Source organism: Neoarius graeffei, chromosome 17, assembly GCF_027579695.1.
Source record: "Neoarius graeffei isolate fNeoGra1 chromosome 17, fNeoGra1.pri, whole genome shotgun sequence".
Taxonomy (NCBI): Eukaryota; Metazoa; Chordata; class Actinopteri; order Siluriformes; family Ariidae; genus Neoarius; species Neoarius graeffei.
Genome location: NC_083585.1, coordinates 44,211,462 through 44,235,458, shown reverse-complemented (window position 1 = coordinate 44,235,458; position 23,997 = coordinate 44,211,462). Strand labels below are relative to the sequence as shown.

Genomic DNA, 23,997 nt, shown 5'->3' with positions numbered 1-23,997 from the left:
TCAAAAACACTCCAGCTCAAACGAATAACTTCAGCTGTAATAAAATCATGAAATTGAATTGAATTAAAAGTTGCTTAAATTCCAGTCTGAACGTTCAGGTGAAGGTCACACGGCAAGATATCAGGTTTCAGAACAACTTTATTAATCACACATACACTTGAGCACAGTGAAATTCCTCCTCTGCATTGAACCTATCTAAAGCGGTGAATACACACGTGAGCAATGAGCACACACACATACCCAGAGCAGTGAGCAGCTATGCTACAGCGTCCAGGGAGCAATTGGGGGTTAGGTGCCTTGCTCGAGGGCACTTCAGCCCAAGGCCGCCCCATGTTAACCTAACCGCATGTCTTTGAACTGCATGTCAGTACCACATCTGGAAGTCAGTCAAATCACAACGGAAATTGTTAGATTCAATGTCAGTAGGGGACAAAATCAGTGGCCTGGGCACCCACGGCAAGCAAATTTGTGTCTGGGCTATCAGGTGTTTTTTTTTTTTTAATACACTCAGCAGCCACTTTATTTATTAGGAACATCCACACGCCTGCTGTTTTATGCAGTTCTCTAATCAGCCAGTCCCTTGACAGCAGCACAATGAATAAAATCGTACAGATACAAATTAAGAGCTTCAGTTACCGTAATGTTCACTTCAAACATCAGAATGGGAAAAATTGTGATCTCAAAGTGTGACTTTCACTGTGGCATGGGTGTTGGTTTGAGTATTTCAGAAACTGCTGATCTCCTGGGGTTTTCACACACAACAGTCTCTAGAGTTTACACAGAATGGTGCGAAAAACAAAAAACATTGAGTGAGCGACAGTTCTGTGGGTGGAAACATCTCGTTGATAAGAGAGATCAGAGGAAAATGACCAGATTGGTTCGAGCTGCCAGGAAGGATATAGCAACTCATCACTCTTTACAACCAGAAAAGTGAGCAGAAAAGCATCTCAGCATGCAACAGCAGAAGAACACATTGCGTTCCACTCCTGCAGCCAAGAACAGGGACCTTAGAACCAAGAACAGGTTCCTATTAAAGTGGCAGGTGAGTGTAGTTTCATGATAGAAAAGTAAGAAGTTTCATTTGGTTTGAATGTTTGGTGCTGCATGATAGTGCAGTGCAGTTCGATGCTGCAGCTATAGTGCTTGCTGCTCCTTCTGAATACACACCAGCGAACACACTGGCTGTTGGTAGAACAATTTATACTAGGCAGATTAATTAGCATACACACACAGCAGATGCTCTTTTCCACATCAGGAGCACACAGGTATGTGGAAACACTGACTGCACCGAGCAAAGTTTTTTTAAAAGTTATTTATTTGACCAGGAAGTTCCATTGGGAGCAAAAATCTCGTTTACAATAACTATTTCATCAAGCTATATTATAGTTTTAAAGTTATATAATGTTAGCTACTACTTTTTGTACCCAGGGCAATTGGATATCTACGCAAGCAAAAGATGGAACTGGGCAGCACACTGGAGTTTTCACTTGTCCAGTGGACTAGCTCATAGTTTAATCATTTGTCCACTCCTGAATTCATACCATCCTGAACAAATACAGTTAGGTCCATATATATTTGGACACTGACACAAATTTTGTTTTTTTACCTGTTTACTGAAACACATTCAAGTTATAGTTATATAATGGGCATGGACATAAAGTCCAGACTTTCAGCTTTCATTTGAGGGTATCCACATTAAAATTGGATGAAGGGTTTAAGAGTTTCAGCTCCTTAACATGTGCCACCCTGTTTTTAAAGGGACCAAAAGTAATTGGACAATTGACTCAAAGGCTATTTCATGGGCAGGTGTGGGAAATTCCTTTGTTATGTCATTCTCAATTAAGCAGATAAAAGGCCTGGAGTTGATTTGAGGTGTGGTGCTTGCATTTGGAAGATTTTGCTGTGAAGAAAACATGCGGTCAAAGGAGCTCTCCATGCAGGTGAAACAAGCCATCCTTAAGCTGCGAAAACAGAAAAAAAGCATCCAAGAAATTGCTACAATATTAGGAGTGGCAAAATCTACAGTTTGGTACATCCTGAGAAAGAAAGAAAGAAAGAAAGAAAGAAAGAAAGAAAGAAAGAAAGAAAGAAAGAAAGAAAGCACTGGTGAACTCATCAATGCAAAAAGACCTGGACACTCACAGAAGACAACAGTAGTGGATAATCGCAGAATAATTTCCATGGTGAAGAGAAACCCCTTCACAACAGCCAACCAAGTGAACAACACTCTCCAGGAGGTAGGCATATCAATATCCAAATCTACCATAAAGAGAAGACTGCATGAAAGTAAATACAGAGGGTTCACTGCACGGTGCAAGCCACTCATAAGCCTCAAGAATAAAAAGGCTAGATTGGACTTTTCTAAAAAAACATCTAAAAAAGCCAGCACAGTTCTGGAAGAACATTCTTTGGACAGATGAAACCAAGATCAACCTCTACCAGAATGATGGAAAGAAAAAAGTATGGCGAAGGCGTGGTACAGCTCATGATGCAAAGCATACCACATCATCTGTAAAACACGGCGGAGGCAGTGTGATGGCTTGGGCATGCATGGCTGCCAGTGGCACTGGGTCACTAGTGTTTATTGATGATGTGACATAGGACAGAAGCAGCCGGATGAATTCTGAGGTATTCAGAGACAAACTGTGTGCTCAAATCCAGCCAAACTGATTGGTCGGCGTTTCATAATACAGATGGACAATGACCCAAAACATAAAGCCAAAGCAACCCAGGAGTTTATTAAAGCAAAGAAGTGGGATATTCTTGAATGGCCAAGTCAGTCACCTGATCTCAACCCAATTGAGCATGCATTTCACTTGTTAAAGACTAAACTTCAGACAGAAAGGCCCACAAACAAACAGCAACTGAAAACCGCTGCAGTAAAGGCCTGGCAAAGCATTAAAAAGGAGGAAACACAGCGTCTGGTGATGTCCATGAGTTCAAGACTTCAGGCAGTCATTGCCAACAAAGGGTTTTCAACCAAGTATTAGAAATGAACATTTTATTTACAATTATTTAATTTGTCCAATTACTTTTGAGCCCCTGAAATGAAGGAATTGTGTTTAAAAAATGCTTTAGTTCCTCACATTTTTATGCAATCATTTTGTTCAACCCACTGAATTAAAGCTGAAAGTCTGAACTTCAGCTGCATCTGAATTGTTTTGTTCAAAATTCATTGTGGTAATGTACAGAACCAAAATTAGAAAAATGTTGCCTCTGTCCAAATATTTATGGACCTAACTGTATCCATGTATGATATGGTGAAAAAGACCTGAGCCACTTTTTCCTGTAGCACATAGCCACTGTATTGTATATTATGCACTCTTAGAAAATAAAGTACATTATTGTACCTTTAAGGGTACAACGACTTGTCACTGGGGCAGTACCCTCGAAGGTACTTATTTGTACCCTTTATATACTGATTGGGACCATATATGTACCTTTTTGGCCCTAAAAAGGTACACATAGTTACCTTGAGGTCTAATAATGAGCCCTAGGGGGTATATTAGTGTAGACTGTACCTTGGGGGACAGAAATGGACTCCTATTGTATCCCTATTTCTAACAGTGTGGCTCCCAAGGTGAATGTAATTAATCAGAATGTGATCGCAGATTTATGTTCTCTGAGACTTTAAGAAACAAACGATTGGTTGTGTGTTATTTATCTTTTAGTTATATGTTAACCTGCAGCTGGTTGATGGCTAAATTACTAAATGAGATTAATTCTTGTGTGGTGTGTTACAGGATGGACTGAGGATGTGGGCTAAACAGATTGATGCTGCTCTTTGTCTCATAAATGGCAAAGCTGTAACAGATGACTCTGAGCTCCTTTCAGGGCTGGTGAGGTGTTTTTGTTGTTGTTGTTGTTTTTTTATCCCCCGCTGGCTGAAAGGCCCGAAGGAGGATTATGTTGTGACGATGTCCGTCCGTCCGTCCTAGGAAGGGTACTCACCTTCTGAAATCAACTCCTCTCACAGTTTTTGGAGGAATTTCATGAAACTTGGCAGAATTCTTTATGCGTCGGTAGTACGCATATTGTAATTTCGTTAAATTGGGTTACGTTTTAGCAGAGTTACAGTCCTTGATTAACAAAATTATACTTTGACAGTTTCATAAGAGTGTGTTTTCCTTCTGAAATCAACTCCTCTCACAATTTTTGGAGGAATTTCACCAAACTTGGCAAGAGGCTTTGTTATATGTCAGTAGTACGCAGATTGTAATTTTGTTCAATTCGGTCCCATTTTACCAGAGTTGTGGCCCTTGATTACAACCTTGTACTTTCACAATTTCATGAAGTAGTGCTTCCTTGTTATATGACAGTAATACACATCTTGCAATTTGAGTTCGTTTGTAAAAAATTTCCCAGAGTTTTGACCCTTGATTAAATAACTTTTACTTTGACAATTTCATGAGGGTGTATCTCATCTCATCTCATCTCATCTCATCTCATCTCATCTCATCTCATTATCTCTAGCCGCTTTATCCTGTTCTACAGGGTCGCAGGCAAGCTGGAGCCTATCCCAGCTGACTACGGGCGAAAGGCGGGGTACACCCTGGACAAGTCTCCAGGTCATCACAGGGCTGACACATAGACACAGACAACCATTCACACTCACATTCACACCTACGGTCAATTTAGAGTCACCAGTTAACCTAACCTGCATGTCTTTGGACTGTGGGGGAAACCGGAGCACCCGGAGGAAACCCACGCGGACACGGGGAGAACATGCAAACTCCGCACAGAAAGGCCCTCGCCGGCCACAGGGCTCGAACCCGGACCTTCTTGCTGTGAGGCAACAGCGCTAACCACTACACCACCGTGCCGCCATGAGGGTGTATGTTCTTCTGAAATCAACTCCTCTCACAATTTGTGGAGGAATTTCACCAAACTTGGCAAAAGGCTTTGTTATATGACAGTTATAAGCATATCGAAATTTTGTTTAATTTGGGCAAATTTTCCCAGAGTTATGCCCTTGATTATTAACAAACTTGTACTTTGGCAATTTCATCAAGGCTTGCTTGCTTTCTGAAATCAACTTCCCTCACAATTTTTATCCCCCACTGGCTGAAAGGCCCGAAGGGGGATTATGTCATGGCGATGTCCATCCGTCCGTCCATCCCGGGAAGGGTACTCACCTTCTGAAATCAACTCCTCTCACAATTTTTGGAGGAATTTCACGAAACTTGGCAGGATTCTTTGTTATATGTCGGTAATACGCTAATGCAATTTCGTTCAATTCAGTCGCATTTTACCAGAGTTATGGCAGAGTTGCCAGCGGGGGATATTGTGCTCTCAGAGCACTCTTGTTTTTTGTTTTTTAGTTCCTTAAGGCTACTTTTGATGATACCAGGCTTTTTCCCCCATCAAAGTGGCAGTTTAGCCAAAAATTAGTCAAGGCATGTTTAGAGCGCAATCTTTTTAGCTACCAGTTTAACACTATGTAACAGAAGCCTATATCTACCAGTTAGTTCACATGTAAGTAACATTTATAGCCAACAATTATGTTAATTATTTCATAAAATGCTAAAGTTAGTGTGTATTGCAGGCCTGCCCATTTTCACACATTCTAAATTACTTGCACATTACTGCTGTTAGTTCTACCGGAGTCTGATGCTTACATGGAGTGACACTACACTATGTGTTCAGGAAGACACTGATTCAGATTAAACTTCCTATTTGTTATGTAGCAAATCTCTCGTGCAGACCTCTGACACTAAATGTGTTCTGGCCAATCGACTACATATGGGGTAAAAGTAGAAATCTGTCATTTTGATTTTTGCTGCTAGTTCTTAAAATATCATCTCTGTTCATTGTCTGATGCAGAAAAAGAGCACGAAGGCGAGCCAACAGCAGGCAATTCGAGCACAGATCCTCGTCTCAGCAGTGAGTATAACTTTAATAAATGAACCGTGTGAGATGCTGCTCAGTTTAATAAAATGTGTGAATCAGGAGGACACGGATGCAGACCAGATGTCCAGCGCTGTGGTGCAGGAGTGCAGCGGCTCGGTGTGTGTGAGAGGAGCAGTTCACTGCAGAGCTTACATTCACACCAACAAACCTAAAACCAAACACGCCGCACAGGTGAGCACAACCATGTGTGTTTCATTCAGTGTTTGGTTTTGTTTTTTAAGTTATTCAGCCACGTTAAGCTTAGTCCCTGACCAAAAAGTCATGTGGGTTTTGTCATTTCTCCATATACCTTGTATACATTGGAACAAAGTGCTGTAGTGCTTCAGGACTATGGTGTGACCTACAGTATAGTAGAGCAATAAACAGAAATGCATAACATGCAAATCCACAACAGTCTGAGACGAGTGCAAATGATACAATAAATCGACAGGACAATATATCCAAAAAATACAATAAATACGTTGGACAATAAAATCTACAGGACAGTGCATGCTAACTAGAACAATACTGAATGGATGATATGGCATGGCTGAGAAGAACTGAACATAGAGTAGCTGTGCAGTTGTGTAGCCACTAATACTGATTTAATTTATAATTTCAGCTGGCATAATTTTATAAGGTAAGAAAGAGAGGAGGCACAATTAATACTGTATATAAAATATAGTAGTGCATTCTCTAACCAAATAATTTTATATCACAGTATATCCAAAAAATATTTTTGCTTATCATTCTATTTCAACCATTTAAATTATATTCTATTTGTTAAACATTAAATACGGTTAAATACAGTATATAGTGGTGCTGGAAAGTTTGTGAACCCTTTAGAATTTTCTATATTTCTGCATAAAGATGACCGAAAACATCATCAGATTTTCACACAAGTCCTAAAAGTAGATAAATGGCCCTTTTCCACTACCCTTTTTCAGCTCACTTCAGCTCGCTTCAGCTCACTTCAGCCCGACATGGCTCGCGTTTCGACTACCAAAAACCAGCACGACTCAGCTCGTTTCAGCCCTGCTTAGCCCCTAAAACTCGCACCGTTTTGGAGTGGGGCTGAAGCGAGCCAAGCCGTGCCGAGTGAGGTTGGGGGCGTGAGCAGACACTCCCCTGTGCACTGATTGGTGAGGAGGAGTGTCCTCACATGCCCACACACGCCCCGCGAGCACGCTGGGATCTGTAAACACCGCAAACCCGGAAGAATAATAATTACGAATTACGAGAATTTCTGAAGCCTTATGCGCCTCGCCTCATCTATACGCTCTTGCCAGTATCTGTTGGCGTTGTCGGTGACAACAAGCCACAGCACCAAGACCAGCAACACTAACGACTCCATGTCCTCCATGTTTATTGTTTACTATTCGGGTCGTGAGACTACCGCTTAAAAGATCACTGAATCAGTGACTTACAGAGCATCGTGGACGAGTTCGCGGAGCACAAGGCTCGCCGTATGCCCTTCAAATAATGCGCGCAGTAGGCTATTGATGTTTTATTATGAGCCATGTACAGTATGTCACCTGTTTTTTTGTTTCTGAGTTACATGTTCGTTTGAAGGACTTAATGTACAAAATAACATAGTTGCACCCCGTAGTGTTGAAATTGGTAAACACAGTGCATTCAGTGAGGTTTGCACCGCCCTCCTTTTATTTCTGACTCTTCCTGTCACCGTTGCAACCTCTGAGCGCTCATTCGTATGCCCTTCAAATAATGTGCGCAGTATAGGCTATTGATGTTTTATTATGAGCCATGTACAGTATCCTAATGTTTTTTGTTTCTGAGTTACATGTTCGTTTGAAGGATTTGATGTACTAAATAACATAGTTGCACCCGGTAGTGTTGAAATTGGTAAACACCGCAGTTGCGGACATTTTGTAGCCTAAAATGATGTTATGATAAGCTTTAATAAAGGGCCCGGTCATTTGCCCCGCCCCCGGCCCGGCTCTGACTTGTTCCGCCACTGTCACTGATGTCACTGTTTGCGCTGCTTAACGACATCACGTGACGTCCACCCACTTTCGCTAACTCCACCCAATGTGTCCACCCACTTCCAGCCAGCACGGTTCAGCGCAGTTGTAGTCGAAATGCAACTCCAACAGCCCCGCTCAGCTCGACTCAGCTCGACTCAGCACGGCACGGCTCAGCCGCGTTTGTAGTGGAAAAGCGGCAAAAGAGAACCCAGTTAAAGGTCCCATGGCATGGTGGTTTGTTGATGCTTTAAATGGGCTCGTGGAGGTTTCCGGATGTTATATCCACAGCCTTTCTCGAAATGAACCCTCGGCACATAGATATAGCCTCCTGGGAGAAAGCCCCATTTCAGCGCTTTTCCGAGTGCGTCGTTTTGCTAATGAGAAGCAGGAGGCGGGGAAGGGTAGAGGGTGGGGGCGGGTCTTATCATTAATATTCATGACATGTAAACGTGTTACCTCTGATTGGCTAACAGCACTGTGACGCTACCTCCAGTGGGTCAGAACAAGCGGATGTGGGTGTCTTACTATGGCGAGAGAGAAGGAACAAACCGCGAAGGGAAAAATACCGCGCGCTGACGTCATTAAGGTGCGACGCGAGGAAATAAAATAAATTCAACAAATGTTTGGGTTTTTACTGAACAAACAAACAAATAAAATGAACGAGTGACTTAAAAAAAAGAATGCGGGTGTCTTTGTAAAAACTGTTTTGATTGGCTATTATAACAGAGCATGCTGCATGCTTTTTGGTTTTGTAGCGCAGAGTACCTGGCTAACTGCAGGAAGCGGTTAGCTGCACAGCTAATGTAGCCATTGCAAGGCTAACGTGGCACCGATTTTAAAACACGGCAAAACGACTTAACAGTTATACACTTACTTGTTCGGTGTTTGTGGCTGATGCGGCAGGGATGCTTGGTACGGACCCAGGCTTCAGTGACAGTTGATGTGCAAAACCTGCCCTGTACTGTCCCAAGTTGTGGAAACATTCCTCAGCAAAATGCTTCCGACAAACATACACCGTCTTAGGTAGACTCGACGGCGTATTATTGAAGTAAATAAAATTAAGCCACTGCGTCTTCAGGGGCTCTCCCGTCGGCAGTAAAAACAGACTCCTTTCTGTGTTGTCACATCCATGTACAGTGCAATTTCCATGTTTCGCTCACTTAGGTGATGCCATGTTGTTGTGTCCTCTATGGTCTCCTCACTACAACTGGGCGGGCAATCCATACAGTGGGTGGGAATCCAGAGGGGGGGCGTGGGGATCATCTCCCTTGCTGACTTTGGCAAGGGAAGAGCTTCTCAACGCGCCGTTTTGACACGCCATTCTCAAATATTGGGCATAGTTTGGTTTACACATTATGAAATTTCTAGCCACTGGGGTGACTTAAGAAGGTCAGAGGAACTCATTTTAACAAAAAAACTTAGAAAGTGAAAATTTCATGCCATGGGACCTTTAAACAAATGAGACAAAAATATTATACTTGGTCATTTATTTATTGAGGAAAATGATCCAATATTACATGTCTGTGAGTGGCTAAAGTATGTGAACCTCTAGGATTAGCAGTTAATTTGAAGGTGAAATTAGAGTCAGGTGTTTTCAATCAATGGGATGACAATCAGGTGTGAGTGGGCACCCTGTTTTATTTAAAGAACAGGGATCTATCAAAGTCTGATCTTCACAACACATGTTTGTGGAAGTGTATCATGGCACGAACAAAGGAGATTTCTGAGGACCTCAGAAAAAGCGTTGTTGATGCTCATCAGGCTGGAAAAGGTTACAGAACCATCTCTAAAGAGTTTGGACTCCACCAATCCACAGTCAGACAGATTGTGTACAAATGGAGGAAATTCAAGACCATTGTTACCCTCCCCAGGAGTGGTCGACCAACAAAGATCACTCCAAGAGCAAGGCGTGTAATAGTCGGCGAGGTCACAAAGGACCCCAGGGTAACTTCTAAGCAACTGAAGGCCTCTCTCACATTGGCTAATGTTAATGTTCATGAGTCCACCATCAGGAGAACACTGAACAACAATGGTGTGCATGGCAGGGTTGCAAGGAGAAAGCCACTGCTCTCCAAAAAGAACATTGCTGCTCGTCTGCACTTTGCTAAAGAAAATGTGGATAAGCCAGAAGGCTCTTGGAAAAATGTTTTGTGGATGGATGAGACCAAACTAGAACTTTCTGGTTTAAACGAGAAGCGTTATGTTTGGAGAAAGGAAAACACTGCATTCCAGCATAAGAACCTTATCCCATCTGTGAAACATGGTGGTGGTAGTATCATGGTTTGGGCCTGTTTTGCTGCATCTGGGCCAGGACGGCTTGCCATCATTGATGGAACAATGAATTCTGAATTATACCAGCGAATTCTAAAGGAAAATGTCAGGACATCTGTCCATGAACTGAATCTCAAGAGAAGGTGGGTCATGCAGCAAGCCAACGACCCTAAGCACACAAGTCGTTCTACCAAAGAATGGTTAAAGAAGAATAAAGTGAATGTTTTGGAATGGCCAAGTCAAAGTCCTGACCTTAATCCAGCCGAAATGTTGTGGAAAGACCTGAAGCGAGCCGTTCATGTGAGGAAACCCACCAACATCCCAGAGTTGAAGCTGTTCTGTACAGAGGAATGAGCTAAAATTCCTCCAAGCCGGTGTGCAGGACTGATCAACAGTTACCGGAAACGTTTAGTTGCAGTTATTGCTGCACAAGGAGGTCACACCAGATACTGAAAGCAAAGGTTCACATACTTTTGCCACTCACAGATATGTAATATTGGATCATTTTCCTCAATAAATAAATGACCAAGTATAATATTTTTGTCTCATTAGTTTAACTGGGTTCTCTTTATCTACTTTTAGGATTTGTGTGAAAATCTGGTGATGTTTTAGGTCATATTTATGCAGAAATATAGAAAATTCTAAAGGGTTCACAAACTTTCAAGCACCACTGTAATTGACTTTTGTATGTATGCATCATCAATCTGTGATTTTTCCAATAAATGAATGCCCTCGGTTTTTTTTAGTTTAAGTTCCTTAATAAGTTTATTATTACAGGTTTTGTTTTTTGCACCAACTTTCACAGGCACTCAAGAGGGACGTAGTGAATACGGTTTTCAGCCGCGTGGAGATGCTTCTGGAGGATCTGCTCATGAGCGAAAAGGGTGAAAAAATAATGCATGATACTAATCAAAGTGCCAAAGAAAGTTAGTCTTTTAAAGCTCCAGAATAAATGGAGCCAATAATGTGTTTAACGATCTAGAAGTATGGGAAAGTGGACACTAGATGGTGCAATATAATAATTTGTAAAAATTTGTAAGAATGACTTCATCATTCTCATGTGTCTGGTATTGTGTGTTTTAACTCGTAGAGTGCCAAGAAATTCTCTCAGTGGAATACTGTAATGTTAACAGTTGGAATCTGAGCACTAAATCTAAAGCATATCAGCAGGTGATGCCTATGAGTATCTGATATTGTTCTGATTACACCATTGTTCCTGGCTGTCAGTTTGACTGAGATTTCTTGGAAATAAAAAGAGATGGGTTTAAAATATATTAGGGCACAACACATTGGAAGTGGACTGGAAGTTGTAAATGATGGCTTCAACTGAAATGAGCTGTACAAAATCTCTCAATATTTGGACAAGGTGGGTATAAAGTATAAGTATAGTGTCATGTTTGATGTCCATACACTGTCAGTAGGAATCCATTTCTGTACCTCAAGGTACAGTCTACACTAATGTAACCCCTAAGGCTCATTATTGGACTTCAAGGTAACTATGTGTACCTTTTTAGGGTCAAAAAGGTACATATATGTTCCTAAGCAGTGTATAAATGGTACAAATAAGTACCTTAGAGGGTACTGCCCCAGTGACGAGCCATTGTACCCCTAAAGGTACAATACTGTACTTTGTTTTCTGAGAGTGTAGAAAGCTAGAACTCAGTCGGTGTTAAACCTAGTATTGTAACTACTAATCCTGATTACCCTGAGGTCTGATTGTCTAGCTTGAAAATGGTGGAATGTACTTAAATTTCACTTTATAAAATCTGTATGAACCCTGAAAAACAAAATATAGATATGTGCAGTGTTGTAAAATTCTTATTCTTGCTCTCGTCAGTTGTGTTGCATGTTTTGTGTTTAAGGGTTAAAGCAGAAAAACAACGACTTTCGTAATTGTGGCTTTCCACAAGGGTCATTCAAGGGAAAAAATAAGAATAGAGTGTTTAGAAGTTAGAGAAACAGATTTTTTACTTCTTGCACGTGTATTTAAACAAATATAGTGTTGAATTTACAAAGTTAAGCCCAATCCAAATGTCATGTCTGTCTCAGCAGATCTGGCCTCTGGGCAGCAGGATCTCCCACGGCGTGTGTTTGCCCCCCTATCCAGCTCTGGCCTGAGTGTGTGTGACTACATTTTCCCAGATGAGAATACTGCGGATGTGGCTGAGAGGTTTAAAGAAATGCTCGGTTGTGACTTAGCAGAGGGGGACGTGGATGCCAGCATGGAGGCTCAGAGTAACGTCATATTACATGAAGTGTTTTGCTTATTAGGGGCCAAGCAGTGATGATTAAAAAAAAAGCCCTTTTTATGAAATTTGGCACAGCCTCTGCTACCTTCACAGAAATTTTGGTCTACAATACTCAAGCCCTCTAGTTCCACCAGTGGGGTAAATTTGGAAATATGTTTACAATAACTCCACAGAACAATGGTGTAGAAACAGAATTCCAGTGTTTCGAACTGATAAAAAGTTTATCTTTCCCCATTACTAGTTAATCTGTATCTTCAGGTTAAGGCAAGGCAAGTTTATTTATATAGCACATTTCATACACAATGGCAGTTCAATGTGCTTTACAGAAGCAAAAACAAAAACAGTAAACAATAGAGAAATAAAATTACATAAAATAATTTTATTTTTAATCTAAAACAATTAATTAAAAGAAAATAATAAGAATTAAACAGCAGTAGAACTAAAATAATAAAATGCCAAAAAGAAAAAAGGAGAAAAAGAAAAAAAAATGTTAAATGGTTAAAAAAAAGGTTAAATGTTTAAAAAAATGGAGATGCTTGAAGGTTTTGCTAATTGAGCATGTGTCAGGTTCTTTGAAAGCATTATAAAAGCTCTGTGAACATTGCTTCCTCTTGCATAGACCAGTTTGAGCAAGCATTTGATTTCCTATGAATAACTGAGTGAAAATGTCAAAATGATACTGATTCAAAGGCCCCAGGCTATGATTAAACAAGTCACTACACTGTGGAAAGGGTGGCCATTTGGGGATTTCTTTGTTAATGTGGGTGTGTGTGTGTGTTTCAGTACGTTGCTCTGTTTTGGGAGTGGCAGATGGATGTGACGAAGAAGCCGCTCACAATGAGCCTGTACAATCCAACGCTGAAACAGTGCCAAAAAAGAATGCAACAATACAATATGCAGGTGTGTTACAGAAAAAAAGGTTCTAAACAATTTCAAAGTAAGTTCTGTATACGTGCGTAAGTACATTTAGAAGTAGTAGTATTGACTGCTGTACATATTTAGTCCATAGGTGCTAAAGAAGGCAACTGGACTTGCTTGAAAATCCTTAAAGATGTTTCACCTCTCATCCGAAAGGCTTCTTCAGTTCTGGGTTGTTTTACAATCAGGGTACAAAGTTTGTGTCACAGGGGTCCAAAATTCAAATTGATTCAAACTGGTTCTTGTACCAGTTTTTAAGTGAAGGACAAGTTAAAGAACAGATTTCAGGTAATTATTTTTTTTTTTTAAAGATATTTTTTTGGGCTTTTTGCACCTTTATTGGATAGGACAGTGTAGAGACAGGAAACGAGCGGGAGAGAGAGACGGGAAGGGACCGGGAAACGACCCCGGGCCGGAACCGAACCTGGGCCGCCCGCATCCACGGCACGGCGCCCCAACCACCCGAGCCACGACGCCCCCTATTTTTTGACATGTGTGTGTGGTAGTTTTGTGTAATCTGCTATAAGATGGGAGAAACAAATGAAGTGGTTCTCGGAGAGGACTTTTTTTTTTGACAATTCAGAATCCACTACTTCCATAGTGCTTTTAAATATAAGGCTGTAAGCTTTGTGTTAGTTGTCTCTAATATTTATGTCCCAATATCTTGACCACATTTTAGGATGAAAATAATCATTTTAGCTATGTTATTTTATATTGAAAAATTAGCTGTCTCGGAGAGGACTTTTTTTTTTGACACAATTACATACTAATTTGATCAAAATAGTCTGAAAACTTACTGGCATTCAACATTAAAACTTAACTATGTTTCCAATGATATGGAACCAAATATGTGTTTTATGGTATAAAGAATGATTGAAGTGCATCCCTTTTGGAGCTACCTGTGGTCAAAAAAGTACTTTTTCTAAATGACACGAGTAATTTTGCTAAATATGACATATATTGCCATACATTCACCAAAAATAACGTTATCACCAAATTTTTTTTTGCATGGTAAATAGAGCTATCACAGGGCTACAATAAACAACCAAGTTTATTTAGTCAAGCCTTTTGATATTGAAGATAATAAGTGTTAAATGTGATTTTTAGCTTGCGCAACCTGATTGTAAAACAACCCTTCTGTCTTGACTAGTGGGGAGTTCCAGGTATTTATCCTCTAGTGGACCAAAAGCAACCCTAAGGAGAGTCGTTGAGGTCACATGGGTCATTGACCCTCTCAGGCCCTGTCCACACGGCAACGGATTCAGGTGAATCTGATAAAATTGTTTATCGTTTCGGCCTGGCGTCCACACGGCACCGGCGTTTTGGGTGTCCCAAAATGAAATCTTTTGAGAACGGGTTCCAGAGTGGAAAAATCTGGCAACGGCGCCGTTGCGAAGTCGTCTGGATGAGTAGAACGGATTTGTTTACGATGACGTCACAACCACATGTGCTTCACGCCGGGTAGAAGTGTAACGAACTCGATGCGAGTTGTCAACAAATCCTATAACTTGGTTCATGAAACGTGCTTACAAAATATTTTCACTGTGAATATTTATTCACAGTGAGAGAGAGAGAGAGAGAGAGAGAATAGCCCTTACGGCAGAGTCAATCCCGCCAGCAAAAATAGGGAAAAAAAGGAGCGATCTCACCTCTTCAGATGTTGGTTTAAGTCCTACAATACATTCCTCAAAAAGGGCGTAGAAGAACAAATTAATCCATCAACATGTAGCATTCAATTTATTCCGGAACATTAAAGACGCCGCCTTCCACGTAGAATCATACGTCATCCTCGCCGCCATATTGGATGGGTCAAAGCGGAGAATAAAGATGCCTCATTCATGTGCTGCGTTTAACTGTACCAACAGGTTTGCCGTCCAAACGAGATCACATGGGATTACCTTTCACAGGTGAGACTGGAAAAATACTTTTCATTGTATTTGGTCATTATAACGTAATTTTACGAACAGATTTTTCTGACTTTGTGGCTAATATGAAGTCTCGCGCATAATAGTTTATGCGCATGCGTCCTTACTTCTTCTATTGTTCTGGTGTCTCCGATGGGACCGTCTTACAGCGCACCTAGAGGTGTGGCATGTGTATTGCATCGTTTTCAGCAAGCGTTGCGTTGCCATATGTACCTGATATTTTACTGATCCGTTGCCCATGTGGACGCGATTTTTTTTTTTTTTAAATCTCGTTGCCGTTGTCGTGTGGATGTAGCCTCAGGTGGGGTTTACATTAGACCGTATCAGCGGATCATCAGATTAACGTTTTTAAAACGATTAGTGTGCACACAGCAACGCCAATACACGATTCGCGTGCACACAGCAACGCCAATACACGGATACGCTCGGCTCCGCAGGCATCCTGCGCTCCAAATCACTCCGCCCTGAACAGCGAGTGCCCTCTGGAGGGTGCGCACTCCGGCCCTGTGCAGCTCACAGAGCGCGCGAGTATAGCGCACGAGCAGTGATTTGGGACTGAGCCGCTGTGTGTGTGATCTCAGTGCATGTCGGGCATGCGCGTCACTTACCAGTTGCAAGTGGAAGGATGGCAAGCCTAAAGACAATCATAACTACACAATGGGCAGTATTTGCATCAGTATTTGCAGTATTTTCATACTTTTATACTCTTTAATGAAAGGTGATACAAGGCGGAAGTCCGCGCCGTTTTTCAGCAGTCGCGTCACATGACCAGCACCAGCGAATCAGGAAGGTGGATGTCACAGTGACGTTGTCCAATGACGACGCCAGCTAGAGCTCAGCACAGCGTATCCGCGTATTCTCAATGTTTACACAGCACCGGACCAGACACGATTTGGATTGAATACGTGGACCCTGGCGGATTCCCGTTTCCCGGCGTTTCCAGGCGTTTTAATGTAAACGGACAGTGCATCCGCGAAGAAAAAGAGACAGATACGGTCTAATGTAAACTTGGCCTGAGAAAGACTGAGAGGGTTAACAACCAATGTGACCTCAACGACTCTCCTTAGGGTTGCTTTTGGTCCACAAGAGGATAAATACCTGAAACTCCCCACTAGTCAGACAGAACTGAAGAAGCCTTTCGGATGAGAGGTGAAACGTCTTCAAGGATTTTCAAGCAAGTCCAGTTGCCTTCTTTAGCATCTCTGGTTTACGATGACCTGGATGCCTGAGAACCTTCATAGACGTGTTTAGTCCATGTTTCACAATAAATGAGCTTTCAGAAGAAGAAGAAGAACTTTATACATCACACGTACACTTGTGAAATTCCTCTCTGCATTTAACCCATCTGAAGCAGTGAACACACATATGCACACATACAAGTGAGCAAGGAGCACACACACACACACACACATACCCAGAGCAGTGGACAGCTATGCTACAGCGCCCGGGCAGCAGTTGGGGGTTAGGTGCCTCGCTCAAGAGCACCTCAGCCTAAGGGCCTCTGCATGCTCTTGCGACAAGGCTTTCGCAGATAGCTTTTCGCAGACAGTTGTAATTTATCGTTGAGCGGGGAGTAATAGGCGTGCGTGATGTTATTCACCGCCACAACACAAGGGGGCGCGAAGTTGCGAAATCGCTAGGAGTAGTTGGTGGGTGTGGTTAGTGGAGTGTTTATCCTCCGGTTACTTATAATGACTAGAACTGGAGTCGTATAGATGTACGTACTTCCTCACTTCCTCGATCAACCGCTCTTCGTGCTGCTCCATCTTTGCTCGTGTTTTTAAAAATGGCGGTTGTGAAAACAAACCAAACCGGGAAAGTAGGGAAGCGGAAGTGCGTGTACAGCGGATGTAGAGTGGACCAGTCAGAGCCCGCTTGTCTGTGACGCTGTCTGCGAGGCTTCTGCGGTGGTCACAATTTTTGGGAGGTGCGCGCAGAGCGTCTGCGAAGGTGGGGGGGCTACGCAGATGCCATCTGTGACGCCATCTGCGAGGACTGCGTTGTCAGCATAAATTGGCCTTAAGGCCACCCCATGTTAACTTAACCGCATGTCTTTGAACTGTGGAGGAAACCCACACAGACACGGGGAGAACATGCAAACTCTACACAGAAAGGCCCCCATCGGCCGTTGGGCTCGAACCCAGAACCTTCTTGCTGTGAGGTGACAGTGCTAACCACTACACCACCATGCCGCCTACTGTCCAGAAGTAGTCAAAGCATATTTGGTGTCTGTATAAGGAAAGCATACAACCACCAGTTTGTCTTTGTGCAAAATCATTACACAGTCAAGTCATATTGAGTTGTTTAGCACTCAACAAACTTGCTTAGACATTCCACATGCCCAAACAATTTATTAGAAATTCCTGCACACTCAGACATGCATGCAATTATCCCATCAGACTGTTGTGTGCCACAATACAGTGGAATGCATAAAATCATGTAGATACAGGTATAAGAACTTCACTGATGTCCACATTAAATGGGGAAAATGTGATCTAAGTGAGTTTAAGCGTGGCGTGGTTGTTGGTGCCAGATGAGCTGATTTGAGTGTTTCAGAAACGTCTGCTGTCCTGGGAGTTTCACTTATGACAGTTTGTAGAGTTTACACAGAATGGAGCAAAAAAAAAAGTGCCCTATGTGGCTGCTGCTTATAAATACAATTTTCTGATACCATGTCCATACAGTAAATATAATATATATTTACTCTATGAAGCAGTAGCCACAAAAATGAATCCATCCATCCATCATCTGTAGCTGCTTATCCTGTCCTACAGGAGGCGGGGTACACCCTGGACAAGTCGCCAGGTCATCACAGGGCTGACGCATAGACACAGACAACAATTATATCATTCTACTCTTACCTCTTACAATTTTCGAAACTGAAACCTCCAAACCGAGGCTGACATACACACGCTGTCGCCATGACCTAAACTTTTATTTCCCGGAAAAGGCCCGGTGCTAGAGCTCAGTGGTCTTAATACGCTTTTCAACAACTTCCCGTAACAACTTGGAAGTGCGTCACGTCTACATCACACATGGAACCACTGGCTGAAGAAGGCGAGGAAAGGGGGGCAACCTCATCTCATCTCATCTCATTATCTCTAGCCGCTTTATCCTTCTACAGGGTCGCAAGCAAGCTGGAGCCTATCCCAGCTGACTACGGGCGAAAGGCGGGGTACACCCTGGACAAGTCGCCAGGTCATCACAGGGCTGACACATAGACACAGACAACCATTCACACTCACATTCACACCTACGCTCAATTTAGAGTCACCAGTTAACCTAACCTGCATGTCTTTGGACTGTGGGGGAAACCGGAACACCCGGAGGAAACCCACGCGGACACGGGGAGAACATGCAAACTCCACACAGAAAGGCCCTCGCCGGCCCCGGGGCTCGAACCCAGGACCTTCTTGCTGTGAGGCGACAGCGCTAACCACTACACCACCGTGCCGCCGGGGGCAACCTGGAGTATATTTTAAAATAGGAACACACTTTCCCTCAGTAATAAGCATAAACATGTCTGAAAGCGATTTCTTTAGTCTATTCCATTTATTTCGAACGGTGAACCGAATTGTATATACTCCCCGGTCATTTTAATAGGAACACCTGTGTGCAGATGCGCAGTGTGCTATTGTTACACCCATTCTTACATGCTTACAACATGATGACATAGTAGCTACAGCCTCTATGAGGCAGTAGCCACAAAAAAAATAATCAGTAAGCAGCAGTTTGTGGGTGGAAATAGTGTGTTGGTGAGGCAGGTCAGAGGAGAATGGCCAGACTTGTTCAAGCTGACAGGAAGGCTATGGTAACTCAAATAACCACTCTTTACAACCATGGTGAGCAGAAAAGCATCTCAGAATGCACAATACATTGAACTTTGAGGTGGATGAGCTACAACAGCAGAAGACCTCATGGGGTTCCATCACCTGGTCTTTTTCAAGTCTTCAACTGTCTAGTTCTATTGAGACTTTACCCACTGTAGCCTCAGATTCCTATTCTTGGTTGACATGACTGTCAGCTCAAACCAGTCTGTGCTGAGTTTCCCAAAAGCATCGTAACACAAAGATCATCGTTAAATTGTAGAGCGAGCAGCACAATGAACACTCTCTTTCCTAGTTAAGATGCTCTTAGTGTTAAAAGGCTTTTGGGAAACCCACCCCTGGCCAGTCTCTTCTCCTCTACAACAAAGCGTCTCTTCTGGCAGAGTTGCTACGTACTGAATGTTTTTTGTTTTTTGCACCAATCTGTGAAAACTCTATAAGCTGTTGTGTATGAAAATCACAGGGGATCAGCAGTTTCTAAAATACTCAATCCAGCTGATTTGGCACCATCAAAGAAAGAAAGAAAGCACAACTTTATTCATCACACGTACACTTGTGAAATTCCTCTCTGCATTTAACCCATCTGAAGCAGTGAACACACATGTACACACACATACCCAGAGCAGGGGGCAGCCATGCTAACAGCACCCGGGGAGCAGTTGGGAGTTAGGTGCCTCGCTCAAGGGCACCTCAGCCCAAGGCTGTCCCATATTAACCTAACCTCATGTCTTTGGGGGAAACCGGGGCACCTGGAGGAAACCCACGCAGACACGGAGAGAACATGCAAACTCCACACAGAAAGGCCCCCACTGGCCGCTGGGCTCAAACCCAGAACCTTCTTGCTGTGAGCCGACCGTACTAACCACTTACACCACCGTGCCTCCCAATAGACTTGACTTTTCCCTGACCGGGAATCGGACTTGGGCCGCGGCGGTGAGAGCGCCGAATCCTGGCCACTAGACCACCATGCCATTTACATTAATAATAAATATATGTTATTTACCAGCTGGGAGGTCCGTATCGTGAAATACCGTGACCGAGGTCTTGAAAGTACTGACCGAGGCCCTCTCGGCCGAGGTCACGGTATTTCACCATACAGACCGACCTTAAGCTGGTAAATAATATATTTATTATTTTCTTTACCAAATTCTAACAGAAAACGAGCGCGCCCGAAAGGGAAAACCGAGCCGAGGCAAGCCAAGCCGCCATTTTGAATCCTCATTCACGGCTGTAATGCAAATGGCTTCCTCCTCGGTATACAAGTGCACTTCCATGGCAGGAAAAAAACTACATTTTGCTGCCTATGTAGTCCCCTATTTATACAAAATTGAGTCATTCAGGATTCAGCCATGTTTTTGCTCGGCGTTAGCAACAGTTAGAGGTTTTTAGCTTTCTCCTGAAATGGTTTCTTTTATTTCTTCTTCCTCAGGGTAGTAAAACTCGCTTTTGCTGTGAACACTGTCGTTATCGCTATCCATGCTGTAAAATTAATGCTATTCTCCTGAGAAATGCTGGCAAAAATTTATAAGATTTTTGATAATCTTATAAATAAATCTTATTAAAAAAATAAATGTTGAAAAAAAATGCTACTATGTTTGTTGTTGTTGTGAACGAGCGAGTCGCCAGAGGTCCATAACCAGGGTCTGTAACTGGGATCCGTATCGTAGGATACAGACCCGCTCGCCAGCCAATCAGAGTGCAGGATTTGATGGCAACCGGGCCGCGAAAAAAATAATAGACTTTATTTTCAGAAGGTTATTAAACCAGTTTAGTTTACGCGAATCTCACACTGGGCCTTCAAATCTATCTGGGCTTGGGACCGACACTAAGTATGCACTGTCTTGTACAAACCCAGTACATTAGTCTTATAACTCCAGTGCAAACCTAAAGAGACAGCAAACACGTCTCCGATGACTGACTACATTTTGAGTAATAGAAGAGAATGCCTTTATTGTCACTATACACATGTACAATGAGATTAAAGCATCTCCAATAACAGTGCAAAACAGCATGTAGAGTGAGAGAGAGAGAGAGAGAGAGGAAGGGGGAAAAAAAGGGGGGGGGAGTGTGTAAGGGGGATAAGGTGCACAGTCCTGAGGTGTATGTGTTGTGTTACACATTATGGAGTGAGGTATTGCTCATTGCACATATAAATTATTGCACAGAGAGAGTCACATTATAAATTATTGCACGAGAGATTCACATTATAAAATAAAATATTACACATTTATGAAGTACTGCAAGGTAAGGTAGGTGCACAGACTTGAGGTGTGTGTGCTGTGTGTAAGGTGCACAGTCCTGAGGTGTATGTGTTGTGTGTAAGGTGCACAGTCCTGAGGTGAGGTGAGGTGAATGTGTTGTGTTTCACATTATGGAGTGAGGTATTGTACATTATAAAAGTATTGCACAGAGAGAGTCCCTTATAAAGTACTGCACATTATAAATTATTGCACGAGGAGAGTCACATAGTAAAATAAATAGACTATAAAGTCAGAGCATATCCGAGTTCAGGGCGGTTATGGCTTTTGGAAAGAAGCTGTTTTTGAATCGGTGTGTCTTTGTCCTGATGGACCTGTAGCGCCTCCCTGAGGGCAACAGGTCGAACAGATCAAAGCCAGGGTGGGAGCCGTCCTTGATAATGTTTTTAGCTCTGCTAAGGCAGCGGGAGGTGTAAATGTCCGTCAGGGAGGGGAGAGGGCAGCCAATGATCTTCTGTGCTGCCTTAACTACCCTCTGGAGCCTCTCCCTGTCTACAGCAGTGCAGCTGCCGTACCATACTGTAATACAGTACGTCAGCAGGCTCTCGATGGATGAGCGGTAGAAGGTCAGCAGCAGGTTGGAGTTTAGGTTGTACTTCCTGAGGACTCTCAGGAAGTGTAGCCGCTGCTGAGCCTTCCTTCTTAATGATTGCTGTGATGTTTACTGACCAGGAAATGTCGGCAGAGATGAGGACGCTGAGAAACCGGAAGGTGTGGACCCTCTCCACATACACGTTGTTGATGTAGAGGGGGGCTAGGTTGGTGCTGTGGTTCCTGAAGTCAACAATGAGCTCTTTGGTTTTCTTGATGTTTAGAGTGAGGTTATTTTCTGAACACCAGGCTGCCAACTTCAGGACCTCCTCTCTGTAGGCTGCCTCGTCTCCCTTTGAGATGAGTCCAACCACTGTGGTGTCGTCAGCAAACTTGACGATGAGGTTGTTGTTGTGGGTCGAACTACAGTCATGGGTGTAGAGGCAGTACAGGAGGGGGCTCAGCACACAGCCCTGTGGAGAGCCGGTGCTCAACGTGCGGGTGGAGGAGAAGTGGGGGCCAAGTCTCACAGTCTGGGGCCGGTTAGTAAGAAAGTCCTTTAACCAGGCACATGTGAGAGGGGGGAGGCCGAGAGTGTCCAGTTTTCTAATAAGGATGTCCGGGATTATTGTATTAAAAGCTGAACTGTAATCCACAAAGAGTATGCGGACGTAGCTCTGCTGCTGCTCCAGGTGATTTAGCGCAGAGTGGAGAGCTACGGCGATGGTGTCCTCTGTGGATCTGTTTGTGCGATATGTGAACTGGTAGGGGTCGAAGTCTGGGGGGAGGTGGTCTTTGATGTGCTGAAGAACTAGTCTCTCGAAGCACTTCATGATTACCGGGGTGAGGGCCACAGGACAGTAATCATTCAGGCTGGTGACGGGAGACTTCTTCGGCACTGGGATTATTGTTGCAGATTTTAGGCAGGGCGGGATGACTGCCTGAGCCAGGGAGAGGTTAAAGATCCTGGTGAAGGTAGGGGCGAGCTGGTGGGCGCACGCTCTGAGCACCTTACCAGGTACACCATCTGGGCCGGCAGCTTTCTTGGGGTTCACTGCCAGGAGCACCCGTCTGACATCGTGCTCCTGTACAGTGAAAGGAGTGGTGTAGGAACTGTGTGGTGGTGGGGGCAGGGCAGGAGCAGATGAGTGCTGCTGAGATGTTTCAAAGCGAGCAAAGAAGCGATTTAGCTCCTCTGCTAGCGGCGCACTCCAGTCTCCTGTTGGCGCATCACAGTCTCTGAAGTTTGTGATGTCCTGAATGCCCTGCCACACCTCCCGTGTGTTGTTGCTGGACAGGTGGGATTCTATGCGCAGCCTGTGGTCCGCCTTGGCTTTATTTATTCCTCTTTTCAGATCAGCTCGAGCAGCTCTGTACAGAGCTCTATCACCTGACCTGAAGGCAGCATTGCGAGCCCTGAGGAGTGAGCGGACCTGGCTGGTCATCCAGGGTTTCTGGTTTGGGAAGACCCGGATGTTTTTTTCCACCGTCACATTCCCGATGTAGAACTTGATATAGTCCAGCACCGTTCCTGTGAATGTCTCCAGCTCCTGGTGTTCAAATAAGTCCCAAACTGTCTGTTTAAAGCAGTCCTGTAAGAGAGAAAACTGTCAATTTTACTTTTTACTCAGCTGTTCCTCTAATTGTATGTAAATGACCCCAATCATAAAAGTTACTTTCAGTGGACCTTGTTAATGCCAGCGTTTTTCCACTGACAAGAAAGTGTTCAAATTCAAAATTCCTTCATTCATCATTCTCGTTTTGTCTCTCTGTCTCTCTTCCCAGCAGGCATGGCAGTGGCAGCTGCGGTCACCCTCTTGGCCACAGCGACGTCTCTACTCTATCTTACTGAATAACAGTGATATGGCATTTGTCAAAAAAATTAATAAACTATAGAAAATAATTTTTCTGTCTCTTCAAATGGTATATTTTCTGAATTACAATTGTATAGAGATATTTGGGGGGGAGGTTAAGTTATAACTGTCAAAACCTGTCCACAAGATAAACCTAAAAAAGGCAAAAATAAAACTGTTATTAAACAAATATGAAACTGTAAAGGTTCCCCCAGCTGGAATGGCTTCTTCTCGAGACTAATGCCTTCGTGCCACCTACAGAATTCTGGAGCGAAAACACCGCGAAAAAAA

The 23,997-nt window shown here is 43.2% G+C and overlaps 1 protein-coding gene across 5 annotated transcripts in view; it reads left to right on the top strand.

Annotated features, from left to right (window-relative positions):
• odr4 (odr-4 GPCR localization factor homolog) overlaps positions 1-23,756 on the top strand; it is a 29,221-nt gene extending 5,465 nt beyond the window's left edge. For 3 of the 5 annotated variants that reach the window (XM_060944287.1, XM_060944286.1, XM_060944288.1), the window contains exons 8-14: positions 3,744-3,839; positions 5,824-5,883; positions 5,950-6,081; positions 10,951-11,029; positions 12,198-12,380; positions 13,178-13,294; positions 23,639-23,756. In XM_060944287.1, the coding sequence (XP_060800270.1) occupies positions 3,744-3,839; positions 5,824-5,883; positions 5,950-6,081; positions 10,951-11,029; positions 12,198-12,380; positions 13,178-13,294; positions 23,639-23,709 (738 nt within the window). In that variant the 3' untranslated portion in view covers positions 23,710-23,756. The remainder of the gene's footprint in view (positions 1-3,743; positions 3,840-5,823; positions 5,884-5,949; positions 6,082-10,950; positions 11,030-12,197; positions 12,381-13,177; positions 13,295-23,638) is intronic. The other 2 variants (XM_060944290.1, XM_060944289.1) reach the window with 2 other exon arrangements.
• Positions 23,757-23,997: the final 241 nt, after the last annotated feature.